General features: G+C 36.6%; 2 protein-coding genes and 1 pseudogene across 2 annotated transcripts; all 3 read right to left on the reverse strand.

Annotated features, from left to right (window-relative positions):
• Window positions 1-5,045: 5,045 nt before the first annotated feature.
• On the reverse strand, window positions 5,046-10,821 carry LOC107412107 (FRIGIDA-like protein 5). The gene is made up of 4 exons (XM_025070332.3): window positions 8,782-10,821; window positions 7,814-8,356; window positions 5,891-6,063; window positions 5,046-5,759 (listed from the first exon to the last, which is right to left on the reverse strand). The coding sequence occupies exons 1-4, from the start codon at window positions 10,673-10,675 to the stop codon at window positions 5,298-5,300; spliced, it is 3,072 nt and encodes a 1,023-aa protein (XP_024926100.3). The 5' UTR covers window positions 10,676-10,821; the 3' UTR covers window positions 5,046-5,297.
• Window positions 10,822-18,262: 7,441 nt separating this feature from the next.
• On the reverse strand, window positions 18,263-19,405 carry LOC107412096 (uncharacterized). The gene is made up of 3 exons (XM_016019801.3): window positions 19,380-19,405; window positions 18,840-19,225; window positions 18,263-18,735 (listed from the first exon to the last, which is right to left on the reverse strand). The coding sequence occupies exons 1-3, from the start codon at window positions 19,403-19,405 to the stop codon at window positions 18,263-18,265; spliced, it is 885 nt and encodes a 294-aa protein (XP_015875287.2).
• Window positions 19,406-21,536: 2,131 nt separating this feature from the next.
• On the reverse strand, window positions 21,537-23,154 carry LOC107412094 (protein DETOXIFICATION 12-like; annotated as a pseudogene).
• Window positions 23,155-23,911: the final 757 nt, after the last annotated feature.

Genomic DNA, 23,911 nt, shown 5'->3' on the forward strand with positions numbered 1-23,911 from the left:
TATGGTTATGGGCATTTCAGTTGTCTCAAGGCTTCCTTAATGTCTATAAAGGATACTTTCGCACATCATTTTAGCTCCTAAATAACATGACAGTTTGCACAGAAAACCCACATGTTTAAGCTCCTTGAAGATTTGATGTACCACTGATCCATCTTGGAATCAAAATATATAAAACAAGCAGTGATATTTTCAGCAATATGATTCAGGACCAACAAGAATGTCTTTTTAAATAGGAGATAATTGTTGATGGACAACAAGGATGAAAACTGCAAATAATTCAACTTGATGGCCGTTCTATGGTCAGAAAATACTAGAAATTCAACGGATTGAGCCATTGAAGGAGCATATCATGGTTGAAGTTATCTTCATTTCCAACACCAGTTTTCACCAAAAGAGACCGAGAAACAAAAAATTATATATATATATATATATATTGCCAAAAAGAACTAAACAACAAAGAACCAACCTCTGCTGCACAATGGAATGATATCATATGGCAAAAGGAAAATTGTTGTGAGAAGGAAATGAGTAAACTTTGGGCAAAAACAAAAAGAAAAAAGCTGGAATCAGAAACAGAGTTGCCTGTTTATGAGTCCAACTTGAAATTGAAACACTACCCAGTTGAAGAAAATCTCGTACTCCCTAAAAAATTGGAGAGTGGATTTGTAGAAAAACAGAGTAGGTGACAGAGAAATAAATAAATAAAACTGATTTGAGTGTGAAAAAGAGAATGGCTAATACATTGGAGTCCACATCCAGCTAGTTGGTCACGAAAAAGAAAATGATAATCGATAAGGCAAATTCAATTTGAGTTATGGGAATTTCAAAGTTGGTGGGGTAAGTGTTTGGTTCTAATATCCCAGCTCCATCAGCCTCGTACGACTCAGAAGCAGGACTCAATTTGCGCACAGAAAAAGACCAAGAGTGCCAAGAGTCAAGGAAGACCAACCCATTTGAGTACGAACCATTTTTGTATATACAGCAGCAGCCGACTGTGCCTTGCGGTGCATGGACGGGTTAAAATTTGTTTAGGTTGGAGATTTGGATTGGTGGTGGGTTAGGCGTTTGACATGTTCGAATCTCTTTCTTTAACGAGGTGTTTGGGTAGAGGTAAAGTTAGTATAAATCTAAAATTCTCTAAGAAAGTGAAATTTTTTCCTGTTTAGATAATTTTTAAGAGAAGGAATTTGTAGATCTTATGAGATGTTTGGGAAGTGTCAAAGTTGAGAGAATTATTTTTTCTTTTAATCTGTTTGTTGAGTAATGGAAAAGTTGGGATTGATAAGTAATTAAATTTAATATTTTATAATAAATTAAAGATAAATATGTATTTAAAAAAAATTAAAATTATTTTTTTTGGTATTCTTAAAATGACACCTATATAGATCGTAATAACTTTCTCATATATTTTCCTACATTGGTGGGAATCTAATTTCTGGGTTCACACTTTTCCACTTCAAAGTAAGTATACAAACAAAAGAAAGTTATCATTTTTCCAAGAGAATTAGATTCCCACTAATTTTATCTTTACCTAAACATACCGTTAGTAGAAAATAAATCTCGTAATGTAGAAAACTGAGACGGAAAGTCGATCTGTTTATTCTAAAATTTCCTGACAAAATAATTTTACATATTTTTTAAAATATAATTTTATCTTTTAATTATAATATATAAATTTATTTAATTATTTGTAAGTCCTATTTTCCTCTATAATTAACCAAATACTATAAAAAGAATCCCAAAAAAACCCATTGTCAGAAAACTGAATCCCAAAAAAATGATTTTCAAAAACCAGTTTCCTTCAACATTTCTTTTTTACCAAACACCCCATAAGTAACACCCAAAAAGCAAGTTCCGTTAGGTGGACACTCAATGATCTTTGAACTATTTTTTATTTTATTTTTTATTGTTTATTTCTTCCTCTTTCTAGTTATAACTTTTTGCCTATGTCCAACTATGGTGATTACTAAAAATAGCAATCCATTTTTGCAGCCTATTTGTAAACGGCTTCTATTTTTCTTTTTTTTCTTTTTTTTTACTAAAATTGGGATTCCATTGAAACCAAAAGAGCGAGCAATGTACAATTACAAGCACAGGACTCAGGTAGTAGCGACTGAACTACTTTCCTGAATCGCTCGATTAACAAAAGAAAGCGGTAAACAGTTAAAATCTAGTTGCCCACAGGCCCCTTGTTTACCCGCCCATTGACCCACAGAGTGGGCTAACAAGTTTGATCTTCTAGATGTCCACATAAATGAGATACTATCAAAAGCATAGGTAAGGTCCAATGTGGCACTCAGGAGAGCCTCAGCGGCCTAGTGCATGCAATTCCTGCTTTTCTTATTGATTGCTTGAATAACTGATAATGCATCTGATTCCAAGCATACATTTTTCCATCCCACAGATACAGCAACATGCATAGCTTTGAAAATCGCTTCCAATTCAGCCACCTTAGGAATAGACACTTCAGAGGTGAAAGCATGCACATGCAGAATATTCCCTCGGTCATTTCGAGCCACCATGGCCAGCGTGCTCCCATTCTTTTTCGTGGTTGCATCTGTATTTATTTTGACCACTCCCACCGGAGGCCCAGTCCAGTGGCACCTGTTTTGACCCGTCCATATCTCGTTGTTCCCCTCTTCTACCAGTTTGTTGGCCTCCACTGTCTCCTTGTATTTCAACATGACATCATCCATCGAGAAGAAAGCTTCCATGTTATTTTCTTTATGAACTACCTGGTTTCAAGCCTACCATAGATGCTCCAGCAGAATAGCGCTAAAAGTGAAGAAACTTCCCTTGTCTGTAGGATGCACTGGGAGATTTCCCACCGAATTAGCCAAAAAATTCAGGTAGGATTCCAAATTAGAGCATCCAATAACTTCCCATCTCCAAGGGCTTGCAAACCAATATCTCTTAGCTACTTCACAGAGGAAAAAGACATGGATCTCGGTTTCCCTGTAGTTGCAGCCATGAACACATCTATTGTCATTCACTTTTATCCCTCTGTTCTCTAAAACAGAGAGCACAGGCAACCCTCGGCTTGCAAGTTTCCATAAGAAAAACTTCGTTCTTTCATGCATGTTGCTGTTCCATAGTGTTTTCCACCAATTCTCATTTCGCTCTATCGAACCTCTTTCTAAGTTGTATGCAGACTTTACACTAAAGTTTCCAGTTTTTGTTCGCATCCAAATCAGCCTATCCCTCTGCCAATTTTTAGCCCAAAACATGCCTCTAATGCTGTCTACTGATTCCTGATCAAAAATTCTCGAAATGTATTCCCAGTTCCAGTCCCCGTTACTCCTTTTCAAAGAGCTTACCATCCCCATGAAAGACGGAGGAGGAAACGTTGGTTTAGGAATAAAACCTGGGATGTTAGGCACCCAAGGGCCTTCCCATATATTGATAGAATCTTCCAGCCCCACTCTGAAACATATGTCTTTAGCCAATAAAGGCCGTACTTTAAGAACTCCACTCCATTGCCAAAAGCATCCTACTTTCTTCCTGCATTTTATAAAGGAAGAAGTGGGGAAATATTTAGCTTTCAAAGCTCTAACCCACGGCTTATTCTCCTCCGTTGCCAGGCTCCACCCTAATTTAGCCACCAAAGCTTTGTTGAAAGTCAACAGGTGCTTGAACCCAAACCCTCCACAGCTTTTCGGTTGGCAAAGAGATTTCCAAGCTATCGGCACAAAACCTCCTGTAGTTTTCTCCTCATTTCTCCATAAAAAGGCCCTGTCCATCTTTTCGATACGATCACACCACCCTCTAGGGAGAAGGAAATTCGACATGGAGTAAACAGAAATGGCGGAAAGCACATGCTTCACCAATGTGGATCGCCCTACTTGAGAGAGTAAATTTGCCTTCCACCCTTGAATTCTTGACTCCACCTTTTTGCTTATTTCTTCAAAGGCAATTTTCTTGTTTCTCCGTATTAATAGGGATAGTCCTTCCTTGGATACTGTGTGAAAAGAAGCATCCTGACTTGTCCAGATTAATCGCTTGTCCTATCCATCTACAATAGAGTTGGAGGCATTTTATGATGTTACTCACTTCTAGATTGCAGTTGTTGAAGATTTAATATTATTCTATATTTGTATTCATTGAAGAGTTTATTTCAACAGAAAAATTACTAATGAGTATTTTATTGCTTAAAAAAATTATTCAAGAGTACAAAAATCGAAATTTATATTTTGTATAAATATTATCAGATCTGTATTACCATATTCCAATATAAATTAATTTCCTTTTTGAAAACGGATACCGAAAATTCAGCTAAACTCGTTACGAATATGATTACCTTTCCAACGGATACTAAAACAGGAAAATAAGAATGGCTATTAATATGTAAACGTATGAAAGAAAGAAAAAAAAATATATATATATCTATATATATATATATGTATATAATCTCTGTAAAATAACGTTACAGGAAACTAGCTTAAAGAAATTTCCACAGCTTTGGCATTACTTCATGACGGACGACAATTTCTTTGGAAAACTCCCAGGAACCACTGTTTCTTTCATTATACTTGAATCGACTTTCTCTTTTAACATTCCTTCATAAAATTAAGTCCTGAGATTGTTTGTGCTTGTGACAAGCTCCTCAGGTTCTGCCAGATTTTACAACACCCTAAAACCATCATTAAAAGTACGAAACTAGTGTAATTTTTTTTTCTTTGAATTATACCATATTTAATTTGAATTTCATTTAAAAATATTATTTTATTGTTAAAAAAAAAAAAGAAAAAAAGAGTTGATTAAACGTAGCATGCCGAGAACTATTTACCAGCCCAGGCCCAAGTGTTCTTCGAAGTTACTTGTCTTTGAAATATCTCAAGATATAAACCAAGAAAATGTAGCCGTCTTTAGAAAAACAAAGAACCAATAAGTTTTACATGCAATTAGCTTTTTCATTTTAGTTGTGGAAAAATCATTGAACAAATCATGGCCTAACCAGCCGATTTTAGAAAAACAAAGAACCTACAAGTTTTACATGCAATCAGCTTTTTCATTTTAGTAGTAGAAAAATCATTTGAAAAAAGGAGTTTAAACAAAACCATAATGGCCTAACCCAATAATCACATAGCCGTTTTTAGAAAAACAACGATGCTATAAGCTTTACATGCGATTAGCTTTTTCATTTCAGAGGCAGAAAAATCATTTCATAAAAGGAGTTTACGTAAAACCATCATGACCTAACCTATTAATTACATTATATACAGATGGCCCTTAGCCAATATAAACATAAGTTAGAAATAGCACCCTCAGCTAATATAAGCATAAGTTAGAGATAGAACCTAATAATGCTTGGACAGTGTATCAAACGAGTAACGCAATCCAGCATTTTGCCCTGCTCCAAAATTTGCACTGAATCCACCACACTGCCAATGGCTATTAGCAGGCGTTGCTGCTCCATGCAGGTTAGATGAACTCACTTGTGGAAACACAGGAGTGCAAACTACCGATGATCCACGTGGTCCACCGCTTGATACAGACATAGGTACCCGAGGACATTTGTTTCTATTTTGTTGTTGTTGTTGTTCATTGTGGTCAAAAGTCCTGGCATTTTGTTTCTTCTGCTGTGGCGCAACCTTGGGTTTGGAGGCATGAGATGGAGTCCAACTTTCCTTTTTGATTTTTTCTAACTGATCAATGCGTTTGTCAATATCGGTGAGTGGGAAACATGACTCAAGGTTGTAATCTATAACACATTGCTTCACAGATCTTAGTGCAGCTATCTTCTCATACCTAGCCTTCGCCTGTGAGCAAGAAACAAACCTTGGTAACTATATTAACGAGAGCAAAGGAGTCCTAGATCAAAAAGAATACATAGTAACATATCAAAAACCAAAAAAAAAAAAAAAAAAAAAAAAAAAAAAGGCATCCATACCTTGAATCCAGCAGTCTTATTTCTTTTACAAATATTTCTGGCAGATTTCTTCACAAGGTCCAAATATTCTTTTAATAGTGGTGCAGGTGAAATCTTGTCAACTAACTTGTATGAACAAATAAGCCTAACAGCATCTAGATGTCGGTTCCTTGCAATAAGAGTTTGAACAAGTTCTGCCACATGTGAAACAAAATTGCAGGATTTATCAAGATGACTTGGAAAAGTCCAAATATCACAAACCAAACTATAAATAGTGATATTAGTAAATGCATAAACAAAAGAAAAAGCCGATTGAAATTGGAGAAAGAAGGAACAATGTTCTAACCAAGACTCGGTAAGAAAAACTCCCATGTAGCAAAAAGAGAAGCAGTTACATGATTAAAAACTTAATAATTTCAAAAATTCTAAAACTAGGATGCAATGATTGTATAATAGACTAATGATAACCTGATAAAAAATGGATTGAAATTGCTTGATTCCAATTGAGCAAACACCTTCTACATCCATAGTAGAAGTTTCAAAAGTAATTACATATTCATATGTGGTAAAACTTTTACTTCCTTCTACTATTTAAACACCTCTTACGGCTTTCGTGGGATGCAATAACTGTAAAATAAATGGATTAAATCAAAAAGATTAACTAGAGGGACAATCATACTGCCTGAAATTGGTTTCCAACATTTGAGGACACAAATATTGTCAATGCTTTTTCCATCTTATATAGATTGTTCCATCCTTGTCTACACCAGTTTTTACACAACTGTAAAGGTTGTTAGCAGTTTCATAAAAAAAATTATACAAAATTCTCATTTTAGTAGTTGTATTTTTACAATGGATTTTTTCATGCAAAATGTTACTAAAACTAGAAACCTAGACATGAGCCACATGTCAGCAAAAAGCCCTATACCTATGTTGAAATGTCAATCTCCTCTCCACAACAATTTCTAACCAAAGAAATCTAGAATCAATTAACAAACTTCCTTGTTTTACATTATAATCTATTAATCCAATAATTTCCTAGGTCATTCTCCACAACTTTCTTGTCTAATTTACGTTATAATCCAATAATACACAAAAAAATACTACAATTTTAGATTTTCAGACCATACAGTATGTATTTCTTGGACAATACACTAAAAGCATCTACTTCATTCTCTGCTTGCAGAGAAGAGTGGGAGAAGAAAGTGCAAATGGAATTTCCAAAGGGTTACATTTCAGGAAATAGAAACAAAAAGATATAGTAAAAGCAGAATATTTTCTATTTTGCTGCATTCATAATATTAAGGAATATAAAGAACAATACAAAATGAAATATCACTACCAATTCACATAATTAAGTTAATCATTGAAAGAAGCAGGAAAATCAATTTAAGTAGGTAGACATGTTATTGTATCTCTATCTATGCGTCAGCATTTCTCACTTAATACTTTCAAGTTTCTTCTCTAGCAGTTTTGAGCATTTGATCAATGCAATGCCAAATTAGCTACACTTATTGTCACAGATGTTCAACTTAGCAGTTAAACCTCAACTTAATAACTATATTATGTTATTACATCACAAATATTGTCTCAACAAAATTGAGAGGCAGTACTATATGATTTCCTAAGACAATGGCAGGTAATAATACCATATTCTAATTATAATATATAAGTACTCTACCATGGTATCAATAACCACATGGTCTAATTAGTTTTTAATTAGTTGCATTTTCAAGGTTTAACTGCAAATGTGCTGCCAATTGCCAGACTTAAGAAAAAAGATTGACATAAATATAAATTTCATAATACCAAATACTTTTAGTCAAAATATTTAAATTGCAGAAAGATGCTACCAAAAAAATCAAGAAATTAAGTAAAAGCAATCATAAGTGCATAAAACTGCATCAGAGTTAACAATTAAGAAATCAATTTCAGAAAACTTACCAGGAATGTTATCAGCAAAACCAAGGGTTGTACATAGCTCTAAAGCCTCCTTATGCTGAGAAATTTTCTCCAAAAACTTTAAAATATCATCTGCATTAAATGAAGAAACTAATCCATATGTAGCAAGAAACTGCAGGAAACACAAAATCTCAAAAGAATTTTCAGGAACAGCTCTCATTTTCTCTTCCCATTCTAATGCCAGATTCTTTGCATCTTCTCTCACACTAGGTCCAATTTGTGGTGAGAGCCCCATTAGCTGATCAAACCGGGAAATACAATCCTTCATGACATTTGCATTGCAACCACGAGTTGGACACTTCCTATATTTTATAAATACCCCTTCTATCATGTCTAGCATAATTTTTGCCGGGTCATGTGACACTTGAAGAGTTGCTAAAGATTCATTATCTGGCGAGTCATTTCTAGTCAAATGCTCATTTCGACAGTGCAAACTCCTTCCACTTTTGGTGGTGCTGGGATGCAAATTTGGAGCAGAATCGGTGGCAAAGTTTCCCGATAAGTATTCCACTTGCTCAACTTCACCTGTGGAACAAAAGAATATGCTTGCTAAGAAGTGGGAACAAAATCAAATAATGAAATGGGCAGATTAGTGTAATAAAAATTCTCAAATTTTCTTTTGCTTAACAAGGACATAGTAGCAACCCGCTATTTTTATGGATACTTGTAGTTCTGACAACCCATATGTACCGAATAATCATCCGGTCCATATAAGCCGTACTTTGAAGACCAAAAATTTAAATAAAAAATAGCTAGACATTAAAAAATGGCCCTTAGGTGGTTGTTGGACCAGTAAAAATAAGTTTCTTTCACATTGATACTTAGAACATGTTAAAGAGTTGGTAATGCAGGTTGTAATTTGAGAATGCAATAGACAATTTTTCACACAAAAGTCAAAAAGATAGTTTTCATAAATTAGAAAATTAAAAACAAAAAACTAAAAGGCATACTTGGGGCTTTATCAGCTATGCCAAGGGCATGACGTAATACAGGTGCTTGTCCATGGTAAGCAACAATTTGAAGAAGGCTCCGAAGTTCGTCGGCATCAAAATTAGAGGACAAATCAAAGACAGCCAAAAGCTGCAAGAAACCCAACACCTCCAATTGATCCTCCGTTTCCACTTTCAACTTAGCCTTCCAATCAGCCGCCAACTTCCTTGCTTCTTCTCTCACTTTATCGCTAATCTTTGATGGTGAGGTTGTCATTAGCTGCTCCATCAGAAGAATACATCTCCTCCTGACGGTTCTCAAATCAGCATCCTCCTCCTTATCTTTACCACCAGGAGGATAAAACCCTCGAATTGAATCCAAAACCAATTTCCCAGGGTCCGATGAAGCTCTGAGATTGGCACAGATCTGACTGCATACTAAATCATGCCTTTTCAAGTTCTGATACAGAAGCAACTGCAAGTTACCTCCACCTCCACTAGTAGAGATGCACGATTGGTAAATTGATGATGTAGAAGATGAATTGTTAGGGGGGCCATTATCTGGTTGCTCAATATTTACTTGAACCATATTAGTTTTTTCTTTCAACGACCTTTCTTCGAATTCCTTCTTGTCCAACACGAATTGTTTAACCCTCGAAACGAATTGCTTTTCTTTCGCTTCAAGTTCATTGAAACCCTCATCAATGACCTTCTCTTTCAATTCAACCTCTTTGACGAATTCATTGTTCTTGTTGTAGAGCAAATCAACTTCTTCAAATTTCGATTCCAGTGCTTTCTCTTTCAATCCCGGCTCCTCAAACAGACCTTTGAATTCAGCTTCTTTCATCCCCAATTTTTGATAATATTCCTCCATTGATTTTCTCAGCGAAGCAGAATGCTTCTCTTTCAACCGGACCTCCTCTCTCACAGAATGGAGCTGTTGCTCTTTCGATTGGAGCTCGGCCGTACATTCCATTACAGAATCCTGTATCAAAGCCAGCTTTTCCTCTTTCAACTTGATCTCTTTCCCGCATTCGTAAATGGCACTCTCGAATTCTTTTTCTTTCAACTCAACTTGTTCTCTCAGCTCCTCCACCGACCTTCTCAGAGCATTGAACTGTCTCTCTTTCAATTCGATGTCCTCGTGATATTTCCTCAGCAAAGCTTGAAGCTTTTCAACTTCCCTCCCCTTTGACTCAACCTCTTTAGACTTTGAATCGGCCTCCGACTCAGCCTCTCTTATAATCTTCTGCAACAAATCCAATCTACTCTTGCTCTCTGCAACACGTTTATTGAGCTGATCGAATTCTCTTTCTTTCTTACCCAAAGAAGCATTCAGAGAGCTGAATTTGTTCTCCTTAATCTCGAGCTCTTCGCAATTTTCCTGAATCAGAACCATGAGAGACTCAATGTGCTTTTCGTTAAACTCAATCATTCTCGATCGCTCTTCGATCAGACTATCAACCTCATTCAACCGCTTCTCTTTGAGGTCAAGCTCGAAGCATATCTGCAACCGTTGGGCTTCCAATTCTTTCTCTTTCAAACCTATGTGGTTTTCGCGCTCCCCGAGCTCTTGACGAAGGCTTTCAAGCTTAGTACGAGTGGAGTCCAAGTGTTGCTGTAGATCCTTCCATTGAAGGGTGATCAATAGTACGGAAGAAGCTTGAGAATGAAGCTCTTCCATGGCATTGCAGATACTACTCTGCTTCAACTCCGCAACCTTCAAGTCTGAAGCTATCTTCTCCATTAAGGAAACCAAAAAGGGCGCAAAACAAAAAAATAAAGAGAGAGAGAAAGAGAGAAAAGGTGTAAGAAAAACCCAAAGCTTTACAGATGAAGAGAAAGACCAAAAAAAGAAAGAACCCCATCGAAAAGCAAATATACAAACAGTCTGAGCGAGAAAATTGAAAGACATGAGGTTTTTGAGTTGGTATTTTTGAATAACATGGCTGTTTGGGAACTGGGAAAGGACTAGGGAGTCTGGAGCTTCCGACGGAAGCCACGGCTTTTTGATTGTTTGGGTTCAGGATCGTGGGCCCACTTAAAAGAAAGGGGGACTTTCACGTCCAGCTGCCGACATCCCAATCTTAAAATCAAATTTAAATTATTATTATTATTATTATTATTATTAATATACTTTTTTGGCGATGGTGGGACCCGCTTTTGTATTCGTATTGATAGTTCTAGTTCTAGCAGCAGCAGCAGCAGTGAGAGTGCTCAGCACTTCTGCCATTTCTTAACTGAAAGGGGGACTTTCACGTCCACCTGCCGACATCCCAATCTTAAAATCAAATTTAAATTATTATTATTATTATTATTATTATTATTATTAATATACTTTTTTGGCGATGGTGGGACCCGCTTTTGTATTCGTATTGATAGTTCTAGTTCTAGCAGCAGCAGCAGCGAGAGTGCTCAGTACTTCTGCCATTCCTTAACTGACAGACGTGTATTATATGAACGCTTAATTTTAAAAATAACATGTTATTTCTAATATATATAATATATGAAAATATTTGTGGAATGAAAATACAAATAAAAATATAAAAAAATAATTAAATAAAAAAGATTAAAAATTTATATTTTTTTAGATTTGATTTATTTATTGAAATATTGGTCCGAGATCTGTATAGTATTATAGTGTCTTTAAGATTATTTTTTTTCTATCGGTGTTGATATTTTGCGACGGTAATGTTTCAGAATACAACAAATTCAAAATTTTAGATAAAACACTACTTGAATTTTTTTCGAATTTTTAGAGTATCTGATCTTTACTACACTTACTAACCAAAACATGTGCAAAAAACTAATTTTTTTCTTTTTCTTCTTTCCAAATTGATTCTCCCGTTGAGAACTATTATTTCAAAACTTATTTTTTACCACTCCATCAAGTCAAAACCCACGTTTGAAAGTTAAAAGGCCATAAATAATGCACATAAAAGCCCATTAAAGTCTATTAATTCAAAATCATTCAAAATAAAAAACACATTGCAAACGTTACAATCCCCCACATGAATGATTTGACTACTATGCAAGACTCTGGTGGTAAAGCTCTGCAGTTGAAACCTGTATAGGATAGGTAGATGTTACTCTTTGAACCTTCCTTTGTGAGACTATATCTTCTTTACTGACTAATGGTAGATGCGATATCTTTGAACCATTTCATCGTTTGTGTAAATGATAATATAGTTCACACAGAATCCTTCCTGGTACACTTCAGTTCTCACTGTTGTGTTCATTTTGGCCTTGAACACCTGTCTGGTTCTGCGAGAGTTTTTGGCGAATTGTGCCCTTAATAATTCTCCTTTGAAGTGGCTACTCTTCTCTCTCACATAGGTGATTCTTTTTCCAATGTAATCAGCATCACTATGCAAAAATTACTATACACACACTTATAGGAATCATTAAAAGCATATTTTATGCTTAATCTGTCAGGACCCGTCCAAAATTCCTTCCCCGGAACCCTAGACAAGCCCTGATTCCAAGGAAATACCACCGAACCTTCCAACGGAAAATCCGGCAGCACCTCCCCTAAGGAATTTACTTACCACAAATTACCTGCACTGAAACACACTTCTAAAAACATCCCCTTATTCCTCCCACAAACCACATTGTTCCACAAATTTCAGCACTTCTCAAAAGCAACAACAGTCCAGTGCATAAATAAAACAGAAGTATCCCAATAGTATACAGAGCTTTAAGAAGTGCTAAACAACAGAAATACAACAAGGCTGAAAGAAATAATACACTGAAATGAAAGAGTACAGAAGTACTTCTCGAAACACAACTGCAGCGGAAAACTTGGTTCGCTCCGGAAGAACGTCTACCACCACTTTCACCTAAGGGAACAGAATTTAAGAGTGTGAGATGCTAATCATCTCCGTGAGTAACCCGAACTACTGAACACATTTAATAATAAAATAATAATAATAGCAATTAAGGAATAAAACAAATACCAACAATTAATAAATAAATAATAATAACTGTTGGAAAATAATAATTTCCCTCAAAACTCTCACCAATCGCTCCGTTTGAAATGTTACCCTTTTAAAACCTTTTCGCAAAACCCAATGTACATACCTCCCAAAAACCAAGGGATTAAACCATTTGATAAACAATAAATAAATAGAAAACATACCCCAAATATATAATAAAAATATAATAAATTATAGTAAATAATTTTGAACACCTTTGGGGTTTAAACTGTTATTTGCAATTTACACCAACGCACCACACCATATACCGGTGATGCCCTCCGATACCCAGCATCCCGAGCACCGACTGGCGGGGGGTTAAAGAGAGAAACCTGCAACGGTCACTTCGGCGTCCCGACAGTATCGACTGCTAAAACCATCAACCCGGCCAAGGAGGGGGGCGGCTATGTGCAACAATAACCTTGCCTGCCCACGGTCCAATGGCAACTCATGGGTGAAGTAATAACCGTGCGCTAAACCAGATAATAACCGCGCACTACCACGTGTCCATACACCATACACCAGAACACCAATACTGTATGAGTGCGTCTAAAAATAAACACTAACAACCAACCGTACCGTTTTTCCAAAAACCACCGTGGGAAGTATACCAAATTTTCACAAAACACCATCCCACATATTTTTATTTAATAACCCGGTACGAAACAGCGATAATAACAAACCACAATTTTCTCGAAATACGAGATGCAACCATAAAGATACCACGGGCATAATTTATAAAATTCAAACCAATATTTTCGTAAAATATTTAACCCAATTATGCCCGGAAAATCAATTTTAAAAACCACGTACAAATACTACCAAAATACACCTTACTCATGCATAATAAATAAATTAAACCACAATAAAACCATAATTAAATCACACCACATGAGCATAATTTAAATACCAATTTAAATACCAATTAAACATAATCAATTGCCCAAAATAATTTTTGAAGGTGGGTCACTCACCTTGAGCACGCAAATCAACTAATATCCTCCTCGGGATCAACTCCACTATTCGCGCATCCACCTAAACAACCACAGTACACCAACCAAAAACATTAATATTTTATTCGGGTAATTCCCAAATGGGTACCCGAGGAGCGAACACCAAACGATATCTAAGGGTTACGAGTTATATACCGAATCGAAGCTCGCGTGATGAGGATCACGGATTCGGTCTTACTTTCCGGTGATCGGACCCGACGGGGTCGGAATCTCGCCGGAAAGCTTTTCGAGTTTCGGCTCCGCAATTCTCTCAAACCGTCGTGAATTGACGGAAACGGAAGCCGGATTCGGGTTCAGGAGGTCGAACACAGTTGACTGGAGCCGGCCGGAAAACTGGGTACTCGCCGGAACAGTACTTTCCGGCGAGCCGCCGCGGTCACCGGCAACCGTCGCCGGCGGCGGCGCGTGCGGTGGCCGTTGGTCGTGAAATTTTGCAGACTTGTAGATCGTGAGGAGAGCAACCCAACCGGACCGGCGGTGAGCAAAACGGAGGCCGGACGGCGGAGAAATCACCGTTTGAAGATTTCCGGCCCCTCGCCGGAAAACACTCCGATCCCAACGCGTCGGTGGTCCGATGGCCATGATTTTTGGTGGGTCGGCCGGACTTGAGGAGAGGATCAACGGTGTACGGTGCGTGTGGCCGAAAAATGGCCGGAAGTGGGTCGATTTGCGGTGGCCGGCGGTGGAGGGGAAAAACTCGCCGCCGATCTTCGGAGGTCCGATCCGGGCGCGTCCGGCGGCCGTTCGCAGTGAAACTTGGAGGTTTTGCCGGAAATGAGGAGGGCAAGCTTGCTGGCCGGTGCGTGCACAGTAACTCGGCCGAAACAGTGGAAAAACTCCGGTGGCCGGCGCTCTCTCCCTTTCTTTCTCTCTCCTCTCTCTCTTTCTCTCTCTTCCCCGAGAGTTTTAACAAATAAAAACCCATGTGTGACACTGTTCATGCCACGTGGACCAATCAGAAGCTGACACGTGGCATTTCACTGTTCACCGACCCAAAAACATTAAAATATTACGGTATCCGGTAAACTTCAAACGTCCATAACTTTTTAACCGGATGTCCGTTTTAAGCGTGCCGCTAGTCTGTGAACTCGTATCGAAGAGCTCTTCACAACCATGCACGAGTCAAAGCTCATTTCCCCATAAATAAAAAGTCAACTCCGACACTCCTTGGACAGTTTGGACCGCAACTTGTTTCATCCATAACTTTCAAACCGTAGCTCCGTTTTCGACGTGCTACCAGTCTACGAATTCGGGGCATCGTGTACTTCACCACGGTACCCTGGTCAACTCGAAATTCCCACCGAGTCAAAAAATCAACTTTTGACCCCCTTCGATCAACGGTCAACCTCGGTCAACGTGCACGGATTCCGGTGCAATTTGGGACGGGGTGTTACAAATCTCTTTCTATCACTGTTTCATCACAGGAATGGGCAGAGGATTAACCCCACAGTGAAACATACTAGTCTTTACAATTGCGTTGTCCCATTGAACCCAGATCTTGGGATCTCCAATGAACTAGGTTGGGTTTCCATCGTATCAACTTTACTCGCTGGCTTTAATCCCATTCCTCTCGATGATTTTTCAACTAATTCTCTATTTAACCCTTTGGTTAGCAAATCCGCAATGTTATCCTTTGACTTTACATAATCTATCAAGAGAACTCCAGTTGAGATTAGTTATCTAATAGAATTATGTCTACGACGAATATGTTTAGACTTTCTATTATACATAATATTTTGTGCTCTGCCAATAGTAGATTGACTATCGCAATGTATACTTATTGCTGACACAGATTTAGGCCACCTTGGAATGTCTTCCAAAAATTGGCATAGCCATTCGGCCTTTTCACCACATTTATCTAATGCGATGAACTCAGATTCCATCGTGGATCGAGTTATTACTGTCTGTTTAGAGGATTTCCATGTTACGGCTGCACCCGCTAATGTAAATACATAACCACCAGTGGATTTTGAATCCTTAATATCTGATATCCAATTTGCATCACTGTATCCTTCTAATACAGATGGATATCTCATATAGTGCATTCCATATGCACGAGTATATCGTAAGTATCTTAATACTCTAATGATTCATTTCCAATGATCATCATTTGGATTACTCGTGTATCTGCTTAGTCTACTTATAGCATAGACTAAGTCTGGTTTTGTACAATTCATTAAGTACATCAGACTTCCAATCACCCTTGCATACTCGACTTGAGATACACTATCTCCTTTATTCTTGGATAAGTGTAAACTCACATCTATGGGTATTCTAGCTATATTAGCATCGTCTATACTAAACTTAGCCAATATTTTATCCACATAATGCGTTTGACTAAGAATGATTCCATTCGAAGTCCTTGTGATTTTTATTCCTAAAATTACATCAGCAAGTCCCATGTCTTTCATATCAAATTTAGAATTTAACATGGCTTTCGTAGTTCAGATCATATGGTCGTCACTACTCATAACAAGTATGTTATCTACATACAAGCAAAAAATGACATATCCATTCTCTGTATCCTTTACATAGATACACTTGTCATACTCATTTATCTTAAATCCATCACTTAGCATGGCATTATCAAATTTTTAATGTCATTGCTTTGGAGTTTTTTTAAGTCCATATAATGACTTCACCAATCTACAGACTTTCTTTTTTTGTCTTGGAGCGGAGAAACCCTCGGGTTGGTCCATGTAGATCTCTTCATCTAGATCTCCATTAAGAAATGCTGTTTTCACATCCATTTTATGTACTTCTAGATCCTGCAGTACAGCAATCGCTATACCATCCTTATGGAATTTATTTTTATTACTGGAGAATAAGTGTCAAAGTAATCAAGACCTTCTTGTTGCTTGTATCCTTTAAGTATAAGCCTTGCTTTGTATTTGTCTATATTTCCATCTGCTTTCATCTTCCTTTTAAAATCCATTTGTAACCTAAAGGTTTACAACCTGGAAGAAGATCTACTAACTCCCAAGTGTGATTTTGTAAAATAGAATCTATCTCACTTTTCACAGTTTCTTTCCATAAATTCTCTTCAGGAGAATTTATAGCCTTTTGGAAGCTTTGAGGTTCACTTTCTTGATATACGTAAGAAAATCCGGACCATAGGATTTTTTCATTTTTATTCTCTTGCTACATCTTAGTGCAATCTCCGTCTCAACATCAGTTTCTTGTTTTTGATCACTATCATGATTATCTTCATCGATAGTATCATAAGTTTGTTTCGACGAACTCGGTCCTTCTTCCACTTTATAAGGAAAAATATGTCGAAAAATTATGCATTTCTCGATTCCATAATCATATTCTTGTGTATATCAAGAATTTCTAACCTATACACGAGAAACCTATATGCTGTACTATTTTGTGCATATCTTATGAAAATGCAATCAACTGTTTTAGGACCTATCTTCACTCTTTTCGGAGTGCGTACTACAACTTTAATTAGACACCCCCACACTCGTAAGTAGTTATAGGAAGTTTGTCTTCCTTTCTATAATTCATAGGGTGTCTTTATTTGATCTTTTTGGGGCACCTTATTTAAAAGGTCGTTTGCCGACAAAACGGCTTCCCCCTATAAGTTCTGAGGTACTCCAGAACTTATCCACATTGCATTCATCATTTCTTTTAAGGTTCTATTTTTTCGTTCAGCCACACCATTTGATTGTGGCGAGTATGGTGGAGTAACTTCATGTATTATGCCATGTTGAGCACAATACTCTCCAAATGGAGTCACATACTCTTCACCACGATCACTTCTGATTACTTCAATTTTTTGGGTGAGTTGATTTTCAACTTCCGTTTTATAGAGAATAAATTTCTTTATAGCCTCATCCTTGCTCGTAAGCAAGTACACGTAGCAATATTTCGTGCTATCATCAATAAAGGTGGTGCAAACTTTAAATCACATACATCACTATGTATTAAATCCAAAGGTTCATTATTTCTTTCAATTGTTTGATATGATAATCTCGTTAATTTTGCTTCTAGACAAGTTTCACACTTATGTGTAGTATCAATATCAAACGTGGGAATATGATTCAAGTTAATTAACCTCCATAGAGAATTATAATTAACATGACCTAGTCTACCATGCCACAAAATGGAAGACTCAAGCACGTAAACGGAAGAAGTACTAACTTTATTATTAATATTCTTTGGCATTACAGTCATTACATTCAATTTGAAAATACCATTGACTACATAGCCCTTTCCCATAAGCATCCTATACTTGGACAAGATAACCTTATCTGACTCAAATACTAAGCGAAAACCATGTTTGTTTAGCAACGATCTAGACACCAAATTCTTACGAATATCTGGAACATACAATACATTATTCAAAGTCAGATCCTTCCTAGAGGTCATCTTCAGGACAATCTTGCCTTCCCCTTGGATTTCTGAATATGTAGAATTCCCCATGAACAAATTCTCCCCATTTACCTTTGGTTCGAAGGAGGTGAACATGCTTCTATCTGCACACACGTGGCGGGTTGCACTTGTATCTATTCACCACTCTTTTGGGTTAGAACCCACTAGATTCACCTCAGACACAACAGCGTTTAAGTCAATTTCATCAACCTCTCTTGTGATGTGCTCCATCATCGTTGTCTCTATGTTCCTCTTTCTCTTCGGCAGTCTACAATCCGCCGCTCTGTGATCCATCTTGTCACAATTGAAACATTTTCCTTGGAACTTGGCCTTCTTGAAGATACCTCTTTTAGGCCCTAACTTGGAACTCTTTCCAGGTTTTTTTTGGTTCTTGGAGCTACTACCATGCTCTACAACATTAGCATTTATTCCAGCCTTCATGGATCTTCTATCAAACCTCCTATTGTCATCTTCTATTCGAAGCTTTCCAATAAGAGCCTTCATGTCCATTTCCTTTCTTTTGTGCTTAAGATAATTTATGAAGTCTCCCAAACTAGGAGGCAATTTCTCAATCATTACAACAACTTGAAAGGCTTCATTAATGAACATCCCTTCGGCAATAAGTTCTTGGATGAGCACTTACAGTTCATGTACTTGACTCATCAATGGCTTGGTATCCACCATCATATAGTCCAAGAATTTGCCTACCACAAACTTTCCGGACCCTGCATTCTCAGTCTTGTATTTCCTGTCCAGAGTTTTCCATAGCTCTTTGTTGATTTCGTGCCACAATACACTCCATACAAGGCATCAGATAGGCTACTCCGGATACAATTCCGACATAAATAATCAGAATTCTTCCACGCATCCACCGCCATCAGAGTTTCTTTGTCACTCTTTTCATCACTTGGTGGTTCGTCCTTAATTAGAAACCTCGCAAGGCCCAGAATAGTCAAGTAGAACAGCATTTTCTGTTCCCACCTCTTAAAATTTTTTCCATCGAACTTCTTAGGTCTTTCTGCATGGTCTGCAGGTGGAGGCACTTGAAAAACAGGAGTCTGTGAAGGCACTTGTGCAGCAGGCACATCTCCACTAGTCGTTCTTGTATTTTTCACAAAAACAGAAATCAATTAGTTGTTATTTCTATTTCAACAAACTAATTTAAACTAATTTCCAAAAAGAAAATACATAAAAATGTAATTTTTAGGATTTCTGGATACACCACAAAAATTATTGTATACACCCACAAAATTACTGTTTACTGTCACTATTTACTGCCATGTGATACCGCCACATGTCGCACTGAAGACCGACACGTGCCACACTCTCGGATGGCCATGTGTCATCTGCTACAGATCGAGACGTGAATCATCCTTAGCACGACATGTGGTTTGCTTTGAACGTGACTTGTGTCACCTATAATAGATCGACACGTGGCACTAGCAAAGGTTGACACGTGGCTCCCATAGAATCCGACACATGGAGATGTGTGACAGACACGTGGCTTCACTACTGGCGAGCCATGTGTCGTCGTTTCGTATTGCCATGTGGAGATCTCTTACAGCGACACGTGGCATATCTAGTTGGGTCGAATTTCATTGGGCCAATGTTTGGACTGGGCTTGGGCTGAACAGTAGCCTGTTCTAACCACGGACTGGGCTTTGGAACTAGATCAGGTCCATTAAAATTTAAAATTCGGGCCCATTGACCCAGAAACCTATCCAAACCTATTTTTCCAACTCGTTAACCCTTTTTCTAACTATCTTCAACCTCCAGCCAAGTTTTTTCAACCAGTTTCACTGGTAAACAGATTTTTTGACCCAGTTCACTATTTTTCTTGCTTTTTATACTATTCCGGTATCGAAAAATTGCCAGAAAAACACCAAAAGGTTTAGAATTTCATGAGCAACTCAATTTTAGGAAAAAATTTTGATTTAAAACAAAACTAAATATTGCCCAAAAAATTCCAAACCCACGGGAAACAAAATTTGTTTTTTTCTGTTTTTTTTCCCACATACATAAATATATATTCACGGAATAGTCTTAAGAATGTTATTTCTAATATACATAATATATGAATATATATGTGGAATGAAGATACAAATAAAAATACAGAAAAATGGTCAAATAAAAAAAATAACTAAATAAATAAAAAAGATTGGGAACCTGTGTTTTTCTAGATTTGATCTGCTTGTTGAAATATTGGTCCGAGACCTGTGTAGTAACACATGTCCTTAAGATTATTCCCATTCCATTAGTGCTGGTGTTTTCCGACAGCAGTCTCCCAAGATACAATGGATTCAAAATATTAGACAAAACACAACCTGGATTTCCCTCGAACTTTTAGAGTATCTGATCTTTACCACATTCACTAACCAAAAAATGTGCAGAAAACTAATTTTTCTCTTTTTCTTCTTTCCAAATTGATTCTCCCGTGGGGAATTATTATTCCAAAACTTGTTTTTTACCACTCCATCAAATGAAAATCCACGTTTGGGAAGTTAAAAGGCCACAAATAATGCATATAAAGGCCCATTAAAGTTCATTAATTTAAAATCATTCAAAATCAAAAACACGTTGCAAACGTTACATAACAATCCCAATATTTAATTAAGGTATAGCTAAGCGGAAGAAGCTATTCCGTCTTTACATCTGCAAATGCAAGACTACAATATGATATTTATGATATTATTAAAAGATATTTTTTTGGTTCAAGCAGAAATAAAACAATCCCAATATTTACTATTAAAGATAGCTTTAGGCTTTTTTCAGCCAAAAAACAAAAAAAAACGATAGCTTTAGGCTTTAGGCTTTTGTTTGGTATCATAAGATCCATTTCTTAGCGAAAAATAATAATAATAATAATAATAACAAAACTCATAATAATAAATAGTAGCAAGCGGACGTTCAAGGCAAGAATGAAAAGTAAACTATTTATGTACGAGACAAGTTACTTTCCTCTGAAACTGTTATTCGTAACTTGACTGATCATATACGACAACTAACTAATTATTTATATAAATTTATTTTTTTTATATTAAATTCTTAATTTTAAAACTCAGAATAAAATTAAATACATTTAATTATCAATATCCGTTTTAGCGATAAATTGTTGTGTAGCAAAATCTTTTTTCATCTTCAAATCCACAGCACATTACCAGTGGTTTTATTTCTTTTCATTTCATCCGTTACTTCTTGAAGTAAACAACAAGTCCTATGGTTTATCTTTCACCCAAAAAAAACAAAAAAAAAAAAAAGGAAGAAGATAAGAGTGCCAAAAGAAAAAACATTCAGGACAAAATGAAGGAGCGGATAAGTTAACCGCTACAGTAAAATAATCCCCCGAGAGGGGGATTAAGCTAACCCGTCCTTCCCCCTGAGTCAAATTTCTGTCCGGAGCTCATCGAAGGCGTTGGTGGTGTCTCTCGCGTGCGTCTGCCCAGATCAAGCTCTGTGTTCTTCTTCTTGAATCTGTGAGTTTGCCTTCTTCTTTCTCTTCTCATTGTTTCTCCCAGTCTGTACTAATAGATATGGAATATATATGTAGACCTGTTTCTCCCAGTCTGTACTAATAGTTACAAGAGAAAGCAGAACAGTTTGCATAAAAGAACCAAGTTGAATTCCAATTCAGAGACCCTCTCCTCTAAGCTGAAACCAGAAACCCAAAATGGCAGCAACTGGTATCCCACAAAGATAAAACGCGCTGAGATTGATATAAGCCCCTATATGCTGCCAACCACATCCTCTAGCCACCCCTGAATTTATTAACATAAAACAGTTAATAGAACCTTGAAAACTAAAGCTTTATGTTGTCAAACAGAAATAGAAAATTCATTTTTGATTGAAAAAGTGTGTGGAGAGATTTTTAACCTGAAAGGACCCCTTGTAAGCTGTCGAAAATAGCATTGAGACAAACCAGAGGAGCCATTTTGGTCACGTAATCCACGACTTCCTTTTCGTTGCTAAAAGTGTAGCCGAAAATTCTGCGGGTGAAGAAGAGGGTTGTGCTAACTATACTTGTTTCTGCCACTGCAAGAAACATCACTGCACATGTAGCAATTCGAGCAGCTTGTGGGTTTCCAGCTCCTAATTCATTCGAAACTCTTGTGCTATAAAAAACCACAAACAAAAACACACAAATTGGCTAAAATTACTTTCTTTTTTTCTTTTTTTAACAGGATAAACGCATTATACATATATATATATATATATATATATATATATCTGTGTTTGAGCATATGCATACCTTGCTGCAGCACCAAGCCCAAATGGAATTGGAGAAAACCACTGCAAACTTTATACTACTAGAGAAACATTACCAAACCATTAATGCAGAAGGGATGGCGAGGCGAAAAAACTGTCCAACGCCATGGAAGAGTTCCACGGAAACTGGACTACGGGTTCTTTCACAAGCAGAAGAGAAATTCATGTACAATCCGAGCAAAATCACGTTCAACCAATTCGAAATACCGATTGCCAATGCACCTCCATGGCTATTCAATCCTGACTTGAAAACCAGGATCCTACAGAGGGGAATATGGAAAAGAAGAGTGGCACAAGAGCTTATGAGCATTGGAATTATCAGGCTTTGCATCTGAAAGTATCTAATAAGTGGTTGAAGAGGAGCATAGGCAAAGAGAGCAGGAACAAGCCAAATTGTGAATTTGCCAGCTTCTTGAGCAATAAGAGGGTCTTGACCTGTGAAAGTAAGTACCTTTGCCATGTTAATCCATATCAAAGTTACAGGAAAACAGACCAAAAACAGAGAAAAAATAGCAGTGTAAGTTTGAAGTCCAAGTTTCTTATATTCCTCTGCTCCATAAGCTTGCCCACACAGAGTTTCCAGTGCACTAGCCATTCCTACCTGTAATTTTTAAACCATTCAAGAATTATAAAATCTAGTTAGTTATTCATTGAAGATAAAGATGAATTCCATTTTTATTAATTATTGTATACTGTATATATATATATAATCTTATGTTTTCATTCATGTTCAATCAATGTAACCTTAATAAAAAAAATAACAAACAGAGAAAATAAATTAAGCAAATTAAAAATAACAATTTTTTTTTTTAAATATTGTGATTATTAAGATTCTATCACTAAAAATAACCTTAATATTGTGATTATTAAATTCATTAAATTTAACATGTCCTCTGGTTCAAATCTTATCATAAAAAGGGAAATTATTCCCAACTATAGAATATGACCTATACATATGATGGTGTCTAATATGTCCTCCTCTTATTCAGCAAGTGTCAATCCATAACATACCCTCTAGATCAATCTTGTCTAAAGTTACATATTAATATTATTTGTGGATGTATACAACAAATTTTGTATATTTTGCATGTATATATAAATATATAAATATATAAATGTACAACTTTAATTAGATGTAATAATTTTTTTTTAATATAAATTTAACTTTTAAAATTTTTATTTTTTTAAATTAAAAATATAATTACAAAATAGTCCTATCTAGTCCGATTTGGCACCAAACATGGTACAATTAGTCCATCATTCAGTCTGGAACTATGCCAAACATAATACTGCACTAATTATTTTGTCCGATCCGGACCTATTCGGCGTACCAAACGCGCCCCCTAAAAGGGTCTAAGTGCTAACTACCCTTTTAAAAAAGCATGTGAAAGAAAAGGACAGTGGTTCAATTCCTTTATCACTATCTTTTAGCTTTTGGTTTTTCCGCGTTAGGCTGCATTATTGATAAACATAGAACCTTTTTTCTTTTTTTCTTTTTTTTTTTTGCATTTTGCTCCTTTAATT

Source organism: Ziziphus jujuba, chromosome 10 (genome assembly GCF_031755915.1).
Source record: "Ziziphus jujuba cultivar Dongzao chromosome 10, ASM3175591v1".
Taxonomy (NCBI): domain Eukaryota; kingdom Viridiplantae; phylum Streptophyta; class Magnoliopsida; order Rosales; family Rhamnaceae; genus Ziziphus; species Ziziphus jujuba.

What these genes read in the sequence shown, in the direction of transcription:
- LOC107412107 (XM_025070332.3), bottom strand. Translation starts at nt 10,675, where the DNA reads ATGTCTTTCAATTTTCTCGCTCAGACTGTTTGTATATTTGCTTTTCGA. An exon ending in CATAGCTGATAAAGCCCCAA is followed by an intron (nt 8,357 to 8,781) that starts GTATGCCTTTTA and finishes TTTGTTCCACAG; the next exon opens with GTGAAGTTGAGCAAGTGGAA. An exon ending in ATAAGACTGCTGGATTCAAG is followed by an intron (nt 5,760 to 5,890) that starts GTATGGATGCCT and finishes TCTTGCTCACAG; the next exon opens with GCGAAGGCTAGGTATGAGAA.
- LOC107412096 (XM_016019801.3), bottom strand. Translation starts at nt 19,405, where the DNA reads ATGGCAGTAAATAGTGACAGTAAACA. An exon ending in GTAAATAGTGACAGTAAACA is followed by an intron (nt 19,226 to 19,379) that starts GTAATTTTGTGG and finishes GAAAAATACAAG; the next exon opens with AACGACTAGTGGAGATGTGC. An exon ending in GAGAATGCAGGGTCCGGAAA is followed by an intron (nt 18,736 to 18,839) that starts GTTTGTGGTAGG and finishes TTATTGCCGAAG; the next exon opens with GGATGTTCATTAATGAAGCC.